Source organism: Branchiostoma lanceolatum, chromosome 1 (genome assembly GCF_035083965.1).
Source record: "Branchiostoma lanceolatum isolate klBraLanc5 chromosome 1, klBraLanc5.hap2, whole genome shotgun sequence".
Taxonomy (NCBI): domain Eukaryota; kingdom Metazoa; phylum Chordata; class Leptocardii; order Amphioxiformes; family Branchiostomatidae; genus Branchiostoma; species Branchiostoma lanceolatum.
The window spans coordinates 12,062,464-12,077,292 of record NC_089722.1 but is presented as its reverse complement, the minus strand read 5'-3'; the positions used below and the strand labels follow the sequence as shown (position 1 = coordinate 12,077,292).

At 40.1% G+C, this 14,829-nt stretch overlaps 2 protein-coding genes across 3 annotated transcripts; one reads left to right on the top strand and one right to left on the bottom strand.

Moving 5' to 3' along the window:
- The first annotated feature begins 94 nt into the window (after positions 1-94).
- On the top strand, positions 95-5,635 carry LOC136434862 (uncharacterized). 2 transcript variants are annotated; one of them, XM_066427948.1, is made up of 5 exons: positions 95-441; positions 2,645-2,714; positions 3,220-3,342; positions 3,933-4,023; positions 4,487-5,635. In XM_066427948.1, exons 1-5 carry the CDS (start codon positions 267-269, stop codon positions 4,778-4,780), a joined length of 753 nt encoding a protein of 250 aa, XP_066284045.1. In that variant the 5' UTR covers positions 95-266; the 3' UTR covers positions 4,781-5,635. The 2 variants fall into 2 exon arrangements, with proteins under 2 accessions (XP_066284045.1, XP_066284053.1); XM_066427956.1 differs by lacking the exon at positions 95-441 and adding an exon at positions 2,000-2,102.
- A 109-nt stretch (positions 5,636-5,744) lies between these two features.
- On the bottom strand, positions 5,745-14,424 carry LOC136434799 (cGMP-dependent protein kinase 2-like). The gene is made up of 14 exons (XM_066427865.1): positions 14,406-14,424; positions 13,736-13,906; positions 13,228-13,317; positions 12,527-12,692; positions 12,104-12,266; positions 11,866-11,929; positions 11,356-11,440; positions 11,097-11,173; positions 10,718-10,818; positions 9,183-9,296; positions 9,024-9,047; positions 8,511-8,619; positions 8,195-8,287; positions 5,745-7,748 (listed from the first exon to the last, which is right to left on the bottom strand). Exons 2-14 carry the CDS (start codon positions 13,890-13,892, stop codon positions 7,468-7,470), a joined length of 1,524 nt encoding a protein of 507 aa, XP_066283962.1. The 5' UTR covers positions 13,893-13,906; positions 14,406-14,424; the 3' UTR covers positions 5,745-7,467.
- Positions 14,425-14,829: the final 405 nt, after the last annotated feature.

Here is a 14,829-nt window from a genome sequence, read left to right as displayed (position 1 = left end):
ACCTAACACTGAATATCGAATGTTTTTGCTGAATGTTAAGCAATTTTCTAACTTTGATAAACATCATATGATTTGTATTCTATATTATATCAACAAAATATTTCATTATGAAAATATACATATAACTTTATACAGGCAGCAAATATATATCATTAAAGATATCTTATGTTTGCATACTCTGAAAAGGCGCCAAATTAGAAACTGCAACATTTCAAAACAGTTCGGCCATCTTGGGGATTTTGACAGCGTTTGCTTGGAGGAAGATTATGGCGGAGGAGCGCGACCGCTCGGCCGCAGAAGAAGAAGAAGAGGCCATGGACTACGCGCCGGTGGTTTTCCAATGCCAGCGCTGTCGCGAGATACTAGCCGACTCCCTCGCTTTCATCGACCCGCTGAAGGGACCGAAGGCCTCCGTGGAAATGGGCTACGTTTCCTTCTCCGGTTTGTGTCGTTTGTTTGTTTATTTCTTTTTTTTTTTTTTATAGTAGTCTAATTACCTTCATTGTTACAGATAAGTTTAATAAGCTAGTTCGGAGTTGCTACTACGCATGTGCAGTGTCAAAGGTGAAGGCCCCCGCGACGGAAACAGTGCTCGCCTCCACATTCAGTCGAACCGCAGGTCACCGTAGAACGCTTTATTTTCTTTTTTACGGCGTCGGGCGGGTCCCGATTTGACCCCGTTGCATAGGTGGGGTCAACCGCCCGTCGTGCAGCAAAAAGACCTCGGACCTACATAGTGTTTATATTTTTTCACATCTACAGGATCTGCCCAACATAACCATGTAGTTATTTCGTGCACAGCAAATTGTCAGCGAGCGCTGTGGCTTTCGAAACATTGACCATTTTTTGGTCAGTATATTTGTGCGTGTATCATTGACGGTTCACCTGGAACCAACTAGATATTTACATCACCTGATGGCCCATTTCCTCACCTTTAAATTGATACCAAAGTCCCTTGGATAATTTGATGGGAACCGGTTTTGCCCCCAAAAAAACTAACAAGAGGTCAATTTGCAGGGCGTCTTATTCTGAAGAAGAAGACAAACACAATGTCCTTTTACCATGCTTTACAGAACTCAAAGCTTATCTAATGGCATTGGTCAACTTGCATATGAATCTCACTTTTCCTGGCTTCAAGATGATATTAGTCTTATTTGGAAATGTTTCAGAATATTAATTTTAGACGGCAAAACTTGAGCCGTAAGTTTCATCAACGTTCCCAACACCGGCTAAAAGTTGCAACATTGCACCTGACCTCGCCTGACCCCCGCGGCAGGAAAATGGAACGTACTGGCTGGGTTCGGTCGTTCGAACGCAGGAGTTCGAAGTGATTGACTTCAGATTTGACTATTTTGTAGATATCAGGTACCTTGTACTAAAATCTCTGTCTGTCTGTACTTGACTGTTATCATGTCAATTATCATATTGCATGTGGTAGCCGCGTTCATACAGCTTCTAATTTACAAAAAATGGGCTTTGTTATGCCACGCGTATGTATCGAAATGTATCCAAAGCGCAGGAGTGCACGCATCGGTAGCTAGAACTAGGCAGAAATTTCACCACCGCAAGGTAGACATTGTCGCAGTTTTTTTGGGGGCAAAACCGGTTCCCATAAAATTATCCTAGGAACTTTGGTATCAATTTAAAGATGAGGAAATGGGCTATCACGCGATGTAAATATCTAGTTGGTTCCAGGTGAACTGTAAATAAGACAAACACAAATAAACTGACCAAATATTCTTAATGTTTCGAAGGCCACACCGTTCGATGTCTTTTTACAATGCACGAAATATCTACATGGTTACACCAGGCAAGTCCTGTAGATGTGAAAAAGTGTAAACATTATATAGGTCTGAGGTCTTTTTGTTGCACCACAGGTAGTTGTTCACACCCATGCAGCAGGGTCCAACCCGGGTCCGGCCGTGACCCGGAAAAAGCCGTCTTAGAGAAGGCTGCGCAGAACCGATGCGCATAGAGCTCTGCGGTTCGACTGATTGTCTCGATTTGCATAACAACGCCCAGACGGGTCTTGTTTCCGTCGCGGGGGCCTTCACCTTTGACACTGCACATGCGTAGTAGCAACTCTGAACTAGCTTATACTGGTAGGTGAGGTCATGAGGTCGAGGGGGGGGGGGCAGTCTCGACTGCTCATCTCTACTTTATTTTGTCAGCTGTTAATCTCCAAGCAGATGTTGGGGAGATGTTTTCCTTGCTGCCATTTTCTGTGTAGAGTAGAGTAGAGTAGAGTAGAATTTTCGGTCAGGTAGGACTGTTCCAGTTTAGACCGCTCTTGCAAACTGCCTCAAGTAGATTAGCTGTTGTGACCTAGACCTCCTCCTCCATCTCCTTCTTGTTATGAGTATGTGCAACAGCAAGCTGAAGTTTGCATCTGAAATGCACAGGTCGAGTAGTACAGTCTTCTGACTACCGGAAATCGAACCCAGGCCACCAGCGCACAAACCCAATGCACTTACGTATACCACAAAGCTAAAAGGTTCAGACCAGTTAGCTTCACTAGTCAGTAAGTGGCACTTGAACCGCACTGTTACACATCCTCACATGCATGTATTATCATCATCAGCATGTTCTGTATCAGAAAGGTGGACTCCAGAGAATTTTAACTCCTCTAACTAATTTTTTACAGCTGTGACGGAGTCAGTGACCATTGGGAAAGACACCAGTTCCACGAAGAAGACTGACAAAGACTATGGATGGTATGCAGGACTTGAAATACTGGGTGCATGTGCACCTGTGTGCACCCAAAATTGGAGCTGTGCACCTAATTTTTGACTGTGGGTGCACCAGTGCACCTAGATATTTTTGTAGGCTACAGGGTAAAGGCACTATTGTACACTAAGCATACAGAATATTCTTGAAATGTAAGTATCAGAAATAGCAATATAAATTTTTGTTGTACTTTATTTGATGTATCACTTGTGTGAAATTTTAAGGTTAGCTGTAGAATTACAGATTGAAGTTCTCAAGCGAGTTAAACTTTGTAATTATGTTTTTCTGACATTCAACTTTATTTTATGTGGTGCACCCAATATTTTTTCTGTGCACCTAATTTTTTGGGTTGGGTGTTAAGTAACTTATTATTGTTAAGTAACAAAAGCAAAACAGCACAACTCAAACATGACGAATATCTACTGTTATGATGCCACATGTACCTTGTGTACCTTTTACCAAGTTTGTACATGTAATGTTGTTTTATTGCAGTTTCTACCTCCCCCTGTCCTGTTCGGGATGTGGGTCGGTGATAGGGAAAATGTACACATCAACCCCTCGGGAGTTCGACGCGCTCAGAGACGCCTATACCATCAACATCAACAAAGTCACCAAGTGAGACCACTCCTCCAGTTTTGCTGTTATCCCATTGTTTGTGTTTCACGGCTAAAATGACGGCAAGAAGACCATAAAGGGGGCTTCAGCAGTTTTCATACTCCCTGACACATGCATGCAACTTTGTTTGGATAAAAAAGAAATCAACAAGGCCACAGCAAGTAAATTATATGGATGACATCCTCTACAGACTCTAAATCTAATGCAAGAGAGGGAAAAAAATGATTGGTAAGAAAAACAAAATTGCTAACAGTCACACCGTGTGACTGTTAGCAATTTTGTTTTACTCACACCATAAACATAATAACAATAATTAAAGTGACAAAACATGGCTATCACAGCCTCACAGTCTTTTGTTTGATTCCTGACTGTATTCAAGAAGTCCACAAAGTGACACTAGAGTGGTAGACTGGTATCTGACTTACTTTGATGTAGCAAATACACTCATGGCTACCTCACTGGTGTCACTTCTACAAGTACAATCAGTAAAACTTAGAGATTTAGTGCCAAAAACTAACATGAATCTTACAGTAGATCCTTACCATACTGTACAATGTGACATATTGTGACTCTATCCCACAATACCACAGCTACAGCCTTGGGTCTGGCCACTCCATCCCCCAGTCCAACCAGGGAGCGATCGTCACAGCAAAGGACATGATCGACAACGAAATGTCTAAAGTAAGATGTCTTCCATCTCTTCTGTCCTTCTTGGTTTGTGAGATATTTTACCATATAATGACACTTAGGCCTGTATGGAGGCCTTAGGCCTCAGTTGTGCTGATTACGGTCCTGAAAAAATTAGCGCTGGCAGGTAGGGATTCTTTTTTTTTTTAGATTTCAGCTGAATTGATCCAACAAAGACATCTACAATTATGCTGGGGACGTAGGTTTAGTGGGACAGATGTCACTCAGAATCAGATGTCAGATCAAAAATTTGATGTCCCTTGCCAGCGGTCGACCCTCAAAAAAAGGGCTTAGGGGTTGGGTAACCAGAAACACAACATTTCTTTACCTACACCTTATTCAATGCTTGTCAGTACACTTATTACCGGTAGCCAAAATGGATAGATTTTCACTCATTGCTCCCCCATCGTGGTACAGTTTAGAGATGCTGATTTGTTGTTGTTGTTGTTACCTGCAGGTAAGACAGGTAGTGGTGACGCTATCCGAGAGGGTCACCTTCCTTGAGCAGGTGATGAAGGAGGAAGTAGAGCCTGACTTGGAAGAACACCCGCTGCCAGCAGAGAAGAAGCAAGTCCCCAAGGCCATGGTGCCTGTGGCAAAACAGGAGAGGTCCTCAGGTACCCCGTCTCGAGCCAACGTAAACAAGACGTCTCGCCGCCCGTCTCAAAATGGCCACTGGTCCCCCGTCCCATCTCGCCGTGGAAGGAAGAAGGCAAGAATTGAAGTATCAGACGATGAGTCAGACAACTAGTTGTTTGAAAGTAGGAATAAAAGCAATGCAAACAAAACTTCAGATCTGTTCTAAGATCATGCAGGGATGTATATGTTATAATGCCAGCTAGCTAAAAGGTGTAGTAGGATGTTCGGTTGTATATGTTCGGTTGTACCTTGTAAGATTATCATGTTCATGTTTTTTGGTTGTACCCTGGTTTCCATCCTATCTACAAGGCTAGTCTGGCCCAAAGAAGATCAGCTCGTTTCTGACGTTCATTTCGCTTGTTTGTACGTCTTTCTAGTCTAATATTTTTTTCCGTCATCAGCTGTTTAGAAGATGTGTCATACAAGCAAAAAGACATGCTAAACAGAAGAAAAAAAATGCTTCAAATTATGTGTATGCAGGGAAGCAGTGACAGCTTGATAGGCCAAAAAGAGATGTAATGTTGTATTTCTTCGCTTCTTACATTATTCAAAAGTTTGGTTATGTATGACTATTTTGCTATACAAAGTACTATAAGACCAAAGAGAAAGCAATATTATATACTACAGTAGCAGGACGTTTTTGGTGTATGGGTTTAGCTGTACAAAGTAGCAAAAAATCATGTAATATCACCATTTAGATTAGAAAGGACAGACACTTGAACTGCTTAGTTAAATGGCCTTTTTACCAGTGAAAAATATCGATTGAGATCCACCAAATTGTATTACAAAAAGATTATGGTAAAAAAAAAATTGAAAGTTTTCTTTATCTGAAATGAAAAGTTTTACATACTCCTTGCTTTACATATTGCTCATATTTTTTTGAAAAAAATTGCAGGTATGTAGCCAGATGTAATACTTATAGGTGGTAAGATATAAGTCAAAAGTTCTATTAAAAGTTTCCAGAAAAGCTTTCTGTTTCTTCTTTGTGAAAATCCTACAAAAGCATTGGAGGTAAGAACACTGTTTTATAGGCCACCAGTATGTGAGTACCAATGATATAATGAAAAGAATCGTAATTCTGAAATTCACATTTTGTATTCACCTTAGGTACATACTTTTGTCGCTTATACCATTTGTAATTCATAGAGAGGTCATACATAATCAAAATAAATCCATCTTAAAATCATAACTCACAATCATGTTTAAGGTATCAAAAAGATCCATAGAATTCCCAACAGACAAAATAACTTACCAAACAAAACACATAACGTTACAGAAAATAAAACACTGCATAAATATTAAATTATTACTGATTACACTGCAACATAAAACACCATAAGGCAACCTCATCTTAATTTCATGGATGACATTTAACAAGCAATGATTTTTGCTACTTTCCCCAAAAATATCTTGCTACTTGTTATTTCAACAGATGTGTTTCAAGTTTAATCTCCAAGCAGATCCACACCGGGCGCGAAAATCGTATATGCTAGCCAGAGAAGGTCCAGTCTCTCTGGCTGACTGGACCTTCTCTGGCTAGCATATACGATTTTCGCACCCGGTGTGGATCTGCTTGGAGATTAATTTGTCCTGATTTGAGACCAACTATAGAGGATGTCATCCATAAAATCAACTTGAAAAAAACAACCCTGACACATGGCCTAGTGAAACCTCTTATACACAACCCTGCTTAGATACTTTACTTTTAACAAGACTATCTAGATTTACCAACAAAATATCTTCCCAACCTAACATGCCCGCAATACAAAAATAATACTAGTAATGAAAACTCAACCAGGCAACACTGACTCCTGCATCCCCAGTAGGATGACATTGATGGCTTTAGCCATACAAAGTATCATACAGTAATATACATGTACATGTAGTATTACCAAAGTAGGGCCACACAACTTAAATAAATCTTCACAAAGAACTATTGTAGGTCACCAAAATATGGTCTGGGAGAGATTTTTGCTATGTTTACAATATCAGGTCTGTCTTAGATATATTTCCTGTCCTAAACTGGTCTGAAGTAGCACTGTCCTAGAATGTAATGTGCATACTAGTATGCAGGACTCCGATCAACCTGGCTGGTGAATTGTATTTGTCAATGGCAAAGTCAACTGTCCACAATAACTAGACACCTTGATCATGACCAGCATATTACCTCAGTTGCAAGGTGTTCGTTATCATGGTTGAGTTGAGTTGTTGTTGTGTAATTAGAATTCATCATGGTTTCTGTTGGATGAATGTTTTGATGACATTGCATCAGAATCTCATCTGCTGCATATCTTTTCTCGGACGCAACAGCTGGAAACTGTTGATGTGATATCATTCTGATACAGTATATGCAAACATGACCTTATAGGCTTATACAATATGTTTCGTCAGAGAGCTGACTGAAGTAAGTGTACATGTACAATGAGTGATCCTGGCAGTGTCCCTTTCCAGAACACAACACTCCCCCTCCCCAAAAGAACAAAAGAAATTGATAACTCTATCATTAGCTTGCTTCCTTGGTACATGTAGTTCAAACTATGGCTTGTGTGTAACAAAAACTGCAACAATGTACCTAATTAACCAACGATACTAAACAGCAGATCACAAGTCTGTACAGACTTTCAAATCAGAAACATGCCAAGCTCATCCTGCCTCAAACAGATTTCTATAGCTAGTTAACAACAGGATGACTTTGTGGAATAAACCAGCCAAAGAGAGTGCTGACAATGTGTTACGTTTCCTGAAAAAGTCTGAGAGCCAGGTAACCTAACCGGCATGGCAAGTAGGTCCACACCACTGCTAGGAGGTTCCCGCCTCTGACCCTCTCTGTGGTCTGCTACGCGGTCTGTTCTGTGGTCGGCTCTGTGGCCGTGATGCCCTCCCGTTGTTTGACGCTCTCCCATTGTTTGATGCTCTGCCGTTGTTTGCTGTTCCGTCGTGCGCAGACCTCTGTGGAATGTTCAGCTTCGCGTCCGGATACTCCCCGAGAGCCGCTCGAACAGAAGACTCAGAGAACTTGACTATGATGGTCTGTTCCTTAGCACGGACCCACGCCTTCCTTGGATACCACGCCAGATTCCCTTATGGAACATAAGAAACATATCGGCCATGTTAAAGACGGAATAAAACCATTTTCCTGGTATAGTTGCTATGTGCATGATTGGTGCCAGTTAGTTTACAGTTTAGATGCAGCTACATGTAGCATCATTTCTTTTTATTTACACTGCAGGGCAACAGTTCTTTGTTAGTATAAGAGGGGGAGGTAGCATTACAAAATGATTTGTTTTAAACTGATGACTGTTTCAAAATCTTATCCAGTAATTATTTTTGGCGTTATCTTATTACCTGGATGTCTAACCTTCATCAACGATTTGTTTTTTTACTTCATTTTGTTGATCTCTAGTCTAAGAATAGGTCTTACAGTCTGCAATGCAGTTGAGCTACAAAGCACAAGAAGTTCCAGTCCCCTTGACACAAGACATAGGCAATGAACAAAATTGGGAAACGGGAGGTAAGAGCAACTTACAGAAGGCATCTCCTTTCTGAAAGGAGTCCACTGTGCCATCATCACTGATCATGTGGGCCGAACCTCTCAAGATCAAGAACAGCATCTTAACTTCTGCAAGGTAAAGAAATCATGTTTAAATGTTTAAGTTAAAATGTTATTAGGACTTAGTATATGTTTCAACAGTCATTTGTAAATCTTTATTGCACATGCAGTAACACTCACCAGCTCACAATAAAGAGCTGCATGATATTTCCAGAAAGAAGATCTTAAGGGCATCCAATATGGTGCGATGCTAATGAGGGATTCAGGGACATCAGACTTGTTCAATCCTTACCGTACTCATCTTCCGTAAGGATGGGCTTTCCTGTGGCGTGTTCCTCCCCCGTGGACGCCATGGCAACCAGGTAGATAAGTCCGACAGGGCAATCACTGAACAGTGCTGACTAAAAAACAGTGAAAGACATCTCAACCCAGTTTAGCTCACTGAAGAGCTTCCGCTAGTCATGACAGATAAAACAGACACTATGTACAGTATTTACAGGTTCATTGTACCTCTGTAGCTCTTTTCAACAGTACATTCAACAGTGGATTACAGCTTAATGTCCCATCCCGAGACTCCAGTTGGGTGAGCAGCAACAGCTGAGATTTGAACTCCCAATCTCTTGGTTCAGAGGCAGGGTCACCAACACTGGACTATGCAAACTACGATAAATTGTACACAAACAAAAGTACAGGCTGGACAGCATATCAGAACAGCACCAGCACAGCACTTGACAGCACAACTTCATGATTCAGATGTTTGTGATCAGCAGTATTACTATGGATGAATGGGAATCTAAGAACTTACCTGCCGAAATTTCTTCATAAGAATCTGAAAAAGATGGAAGAAGAAAAACAAATTTTGTCAAAAATTTCACGTCTCAACATACTTTGTATCATGTATACACCAAGTACACATACAAAACTGGGCAACTTTTCTAGTTTGTGACCTTGACCTCCAACTGACCTCTATCTGTAGGAAGGCCCCAAACTTGTTGTACAGGTTCCGATCCCGCTGTGCTATCTGCTGCTTCCATCGGTCCTGGGTCTCCTCCCACGCACGACCCGCGTCGTCGATAAACTAACAAAGAAAAATTAGTGAAGATGTGTCAGACTACAGTCAGAAGGTATGCCAAGAAAATAGCTTAGGGCAAGGAGATTATAACCTACTTACTTAGGGTTACATGCATGGTCAGACATTGTGAAATGGCTAAAATCATAACACTAACATACACAGAAAATGATGAAGATGATTAAAATGTTTTTAAGTAAAATATAAGTAATTAGATAATACACAATGACAATTGTGGCACTTGATTTCATGTTGTGATGTACATCATAATACTATAAAAAAATCATTTCACAAAACACAAATTTGCTGAATTTCATACCTTGACTTAAGATAGCTTTATGTGTTAACTTTAAATTTGTTATGGATTTACACACATTATGAAGTAGGGACCTATGAAGTGTAATCTCCAAGCAGATGTTAGGGCAGCTAGGATAACAATGATTTAGCCTTGCCAACATCTGCTTGGAGATTATGAAGTGGTGATGTGTAAAGAAGAATGTAAAAAATTAATGTAATGTTATGTTATAGCATAATAGAATGTTATCTATGTACCAGTGAATGCCATACTTTGTACCTTGTACAATTGTTGTGCAATAAAGTTATTATTGTTATAATTGAAGACATACGAAAGATAACTTTAACAACAAGATACAAAGAGAACATGTAGAAGACACAGAAAAGAAATATGGCAAACCATGACCATATTTGGTGAAATAGCCCAGGTGAAGTTTGAGGTAAGCTGGTCACTGATTGGTCAATCACAAACTATGACCATATATGGTGCAACACCCAGGTGAAGTGTGAGACAAGCTGCTCAGTGATTGGTCAACCATACTGTCTGATCAGAAGATGATTGGTTAGTAGGTGTCAATCAGCCATAGTTTTGTGACTATAGTAGAAGACAAAACAAGACAGAACACAGTGTACAATCACATGAAGCTTAGTATGCAATACTATGTGCTAGGGTTTCATGCATAGTATTATTACATTTAAACACAGCAGGTTTGTAAGAATTGGCTTGTGACATTAGCATGCAACTATAGCCAGAAAGGCAATACAAAAACAACACACAAAACAGCAGAGTCACAGACAGATAAGGAACTTGTATTGTGTGTATGGAAGTGTACATTTCAGGATTGTTCATTTTCTAGTCATCACCAAATCAGACACCAACAGTACTTTGAACAAAAACAAATTAAGTATAAGACTTGACAAAGTACACTTTACGTGCTTACCATATGTGCAAGATGTAAACATTATGGCAGTATTTATGAGTTAGTCAAACTGAGGCTTTGATCTAACATTTGTTTTGGTGAGAGACATTGGTGTTGGACCAAAGGTTTAAACTAGCTTATATTGTTTTCCAGGCCACAGACTATAGCTCCATGCTCACAGCCATGGCAACAGTCCCGGCCTCCTACCTCCCTTACCTCGTTTGAGGTGCGCTGGAAGTTCCATCGTTTGATGATCATGACCTGGCAGGGGGTCTGGGCTCGGAGGGTCGTTTTTCTACTGCCACTGATCATCAGCCCTGGGGGAAGATACTTGATACAGTTACAAGAGAAATATATGGCATCTCTCTCACACACAGACACACAGACACACACACACACACACATATATATGCACAATGTGAATGCATATATGAACAAACCCATGCCTGGGTTAACACACATTAATGTACACACACACTCACTCGCTTACTTACACACACACACACACATGAACACACACACATTAACACACATGCACATTAACACACACACACACACACATACACAGATTATTTACAACATTTCAAAAGCAAACCTTCCTCCCCCAGACAGATGGGAGATTTCCCTGCCTGCAGAGTCGCCAGCCGGGCTTTCCCATCCAGCACATCCACCCTGCAATAGACAGGCGTCTCTGTTTATGTGTCCTAATTTCATGCAATGAGCACAGAGAAATGTATGATCGCCTAAACCCACTCTAATTTCTCACATATACAATGTACATGTATATATCAAGTAGTTAAGCAGAGTGCAATTCAATATCTTGAAAAGCTGCTGTAATTCTGGAGACAACTTACTTGCCCTTAACAAGAATGAAGACTTCTTCAGACGGGTCATCTTTGAAGAGGATGGCAGCTCGAGATGGGTACAGGATAATGATATCTGTTGGGAATAGGTTAAAGAAGTTTGTCATTGAAGTTTTATTTTTCATTGGCACAAGAACCAGCTAGAAGAAATATATTACTGGGTTGCGCATTATGAAGAATCCCAACAAATTCCAGTCAACAGTAATCTTACAAAAAGGTAAAAGTTGTCCTGTAGTATTTCTGGGCCTGGGTTGTCGTCCACTGTGTCATGGTATTTTTAAGACTGAGCCCATCCCTATCCTTCCACCGCCTTTTACCTCCTCAACCAAAGTCAGGGACTCATTTCTACACCTGGCTGGAGTGAGGAAAGTTGCCTAAAGTGCCTTTCCCAATGACACAAGGTCTAGCCAGGAACACCTGAGGGATCAGATCAGAGATCTCTCGATCTTGTAATTGTGTTTGCTAGCCTAGCCACTCAGCCTGCTGACACCACTATCTTACCTGTTTCTAAACTCAAGATCAATGATTTCAGGGAGTCGTCACTCCATCCTTGCAACATGGGAACCTGTGGATAGGAAAGGAGTAACAATTAACTTATTAAGATTTTTCATATATGTATATCAAAAATTAAATATAATAATACAGTATGGCTTCAGATTACTTAACGTGGGGTCAAGGGGAAATAAGGAAGCTAAAGTGAAGGCTTACTGTAAATCATGACCATGTAAGAGAATCCTACCTGTTTGAGTGCTGCCAGTCCTTTTTTCCTTGACAGTTTGATCTTGTCGACAGCCGCGTTGGTGTCGAAGTACTTGCGCTGGATGTACCAGTCCAGCAGGTTGGTCTGGGTGGACGGCAGGAGTTTCCTGGCATCTTCAGCTTTAAGGGCTGCCAGGGTCGTCCTAGGGGGTTACGAACAAAGGAGAATTTAATGACCAGTTTCGTCTGTTTCTTGGCAAGGATGGAAAAACTATCAGAAAAATTATAGCAGTATGAAGTACTGACAGGATTCATTACACACTGAGAAGTGTAGTGAGTTTTGCATCCGGATTATTTCATAATTACTTCATGCTTAGATCTTACTTTTCACATGATCTCATCAAATATTTTGCTGATAACATTATCTTATTTTCCCAAGATGTTTGTGGACTCCCTTACTGACCTGCCTGGACTCCTGACTGTTGCTGAACTTGGGACGTTGAACAGCGTCGAAACCTCGCCAAAGAAATCTCCCTCGGAGACACTCGCCAAGACGATTTTGTTATCCTCGTCTGACACCACCTCCACCAGACCTTCGATCACCACAAAGATCCCTTTGGCTGGCTCTCCTGCAAAGTTAAATATTGTCCTGTCGTATTATCCATCTTAATCAAAACTCATTTGGACTTAACTAAAGCTAAAGTGTTTGCACATAGTGTCATAGTAAACTTATGCTGGCTGGTTAAAACTGCAACAGTTAGGCCTTTATAATACATTTACATGATTGTGTATAATATCATGACTGTAGTTATATTATACAGTTTCAAATTTACTTGACAACTTCCAGCCTTAAACCATGGTGACAATATCTTACATCATAGTCACATGAGTGGAAATGCAAAAGTCTTCAATGTTTTATTGCTTTCTTCTGATTTTTCTCCCCAAATTATGATTGGTGTCGATAAACTTTCAAATTATGATTTTATTTATACAAAAAGAAAGTACCCAGCAGTTTATGGATTTCTGAATCAAAATCAATCATGATAATTCAAAACTTCAATTAGAACTACTAGATGTAATTATTTTTGCAACTGTTCTTTTCTTTCAAAATTGTAATCAACATTACTATAAATTTTTACCGCATAACAACTACAAAGTCCTTACCTCTTTTCAAAATCTCAGCATCTTCAAACTCTACTTTGGTGAAGTACTTTGTGACTCTTTCAATGAGTGCATCATTTACTGCTTGTGATCCTAGAAAAACACAACAAGACGTTAAAACTAATAAAAGACTGACAATTTTCTAGCAGCATACATGTAGAGGTTAGACAGTTGATAACAGGTCAAGATTCAAGCTTTCAACCACAATTACAGAGTGACACTTACTGTCACAGTGCCAGTGGTAAGTTTTTTAAAGTTTGATACATGTATCATATGTCTGTGCATAATTTTTCATCATATTGGTAAATCCATTATTGCCCTGAGGAACATTTGCTGTTATAACTCTTTGGTTGTGAATTAAAACTTTGTTATGCTGTATCGTGGAAGGCTTATTTAAAAAATTGAGATTCATGTCCAGCACCAGGACTACTAAATAGGTGAGTAGGTTGCAAAATAAACACAGTTAGACTTATATAAACTTTGTTGTACAGTGTACATAGTTTATCCATACCTGAGCCTTGTGGAAGGGGTAGACTGTACAGACACCGGCTGATCAGCTGGTAGATCTGTTCTGTCAGGTCTGAGTTCTGGTTCCGATTCCGGTTATTTGTACCGGAGGAACCGGTCTGGGTAGACGCGCCACCTCCCATAATACTCTGGGGCCTCATGGAGACTTCCTTACCTACACAGTACAAAAAAGGAAAACAAAAATTTATTTGAATATCAAAAATCCTCTTAATAAAGATTCTATATACTATTCCCGCACAAAAAAACAAAGCACTTACAAAAAGTCCTCTGATCCTTCTCAAGTTCAAATGACATCAAATTTTATAATGTCAATTACCGTCACACTGTCACAGATAAACTTTCATTCTAATTCAAAATTTAAAATCCTCTTTGTTGAATTTGTTAGCAAACTTAGAAATAATTGTTAAAATCAATATTCATGCAAAACATAGGAGACACAGGTTGATCTTGTATGTATGGCTGAGTCACTTTCTGATTACAAAATGTCTAATAGAGCATTTGTATATATAACCAATATGTTTATACATCAGCAACCATCGAACATTGTACCTGTAGTCACGGCACCCAACCACAGCTGACAAACATCCTAAAGTAATAATCAACTAATAGCACTGTCTTTAAATGTTACAGAACACAGTAATTACGTTACATACCTGTTGACAAAAGCTGGGATAGGACAAGCCTGCTTCCATTCACACACAAATGTTGCCACGGTTCACTGTAAGCCCCACACTTACACAATCAACATACCTGACTAATTGCCAAGAAATTCTGGCGACTACATACAAAACCATCAACAAATGTGTCTCTTCCCACAATCAACTCGTAATGGCTGCCGCACGTTTCTTTCAGCCATCCCACAGAATGAGGACAAGCTCTTTATGCTTTTGCCCCTGAATAAAGGGCATCCTTTTTCACCTTTCTGTGAAAGATAAACCTCACCTAGGTGCTGCATACCTGTGTTGACATTGCCACACAGGTGAGTAAATAAGCAAGCCGAAAACGTGTGCTTAGTTATCGTTGTGTGGACATGGCAGATTAGGGTGGCGTTCCAACAGAGTGGGGAATAATGAACTC

Coding starts and splice junctions, on each gene's coding strand:
- LOC136434862 (XM_066427948.1), top strand. CDS start 267: ATGGCGGAGGAGCGCGACCGCTCGGCCGCAGAAGAAGAAGAAGAGGCC. Junction 3,343..3,932: donor AACATCAACAAAGTCACCAA/GTGAGACCACTC, acceptor ACAATACCACAG/CTACAGCCTTGGGTCTGGCC. Junction 4,024..4,486: donor TCGACAACGAAATGTCTAAA/GTAAGATGTCTT, acceptor TGTTACCTGCAG/GTAAGACAGGTAGTGGTGAC.
- LOC136434799 (XM_066427865.1), bottom strand. CDS start 13,892: ATGAGGCCCCAGAGTATTATGGGAGGTGGCGCGTCTACCCAGACCGGT. Junction 11,174..11,355: donor TTCATTCTTGTTAAGGGCAA/GTAAGTTGTCTC, acceptor TGTCTATTGCAG/GGTGGATGTGCTGGATGGGA. Junction 7,749..8,194: donor TCAGAAAGGAGATGCCTTCT/GTAAGTTGCTCT, acceptor ATGTTCCATAAG/GGAATCTGGCGTGGTATCCA.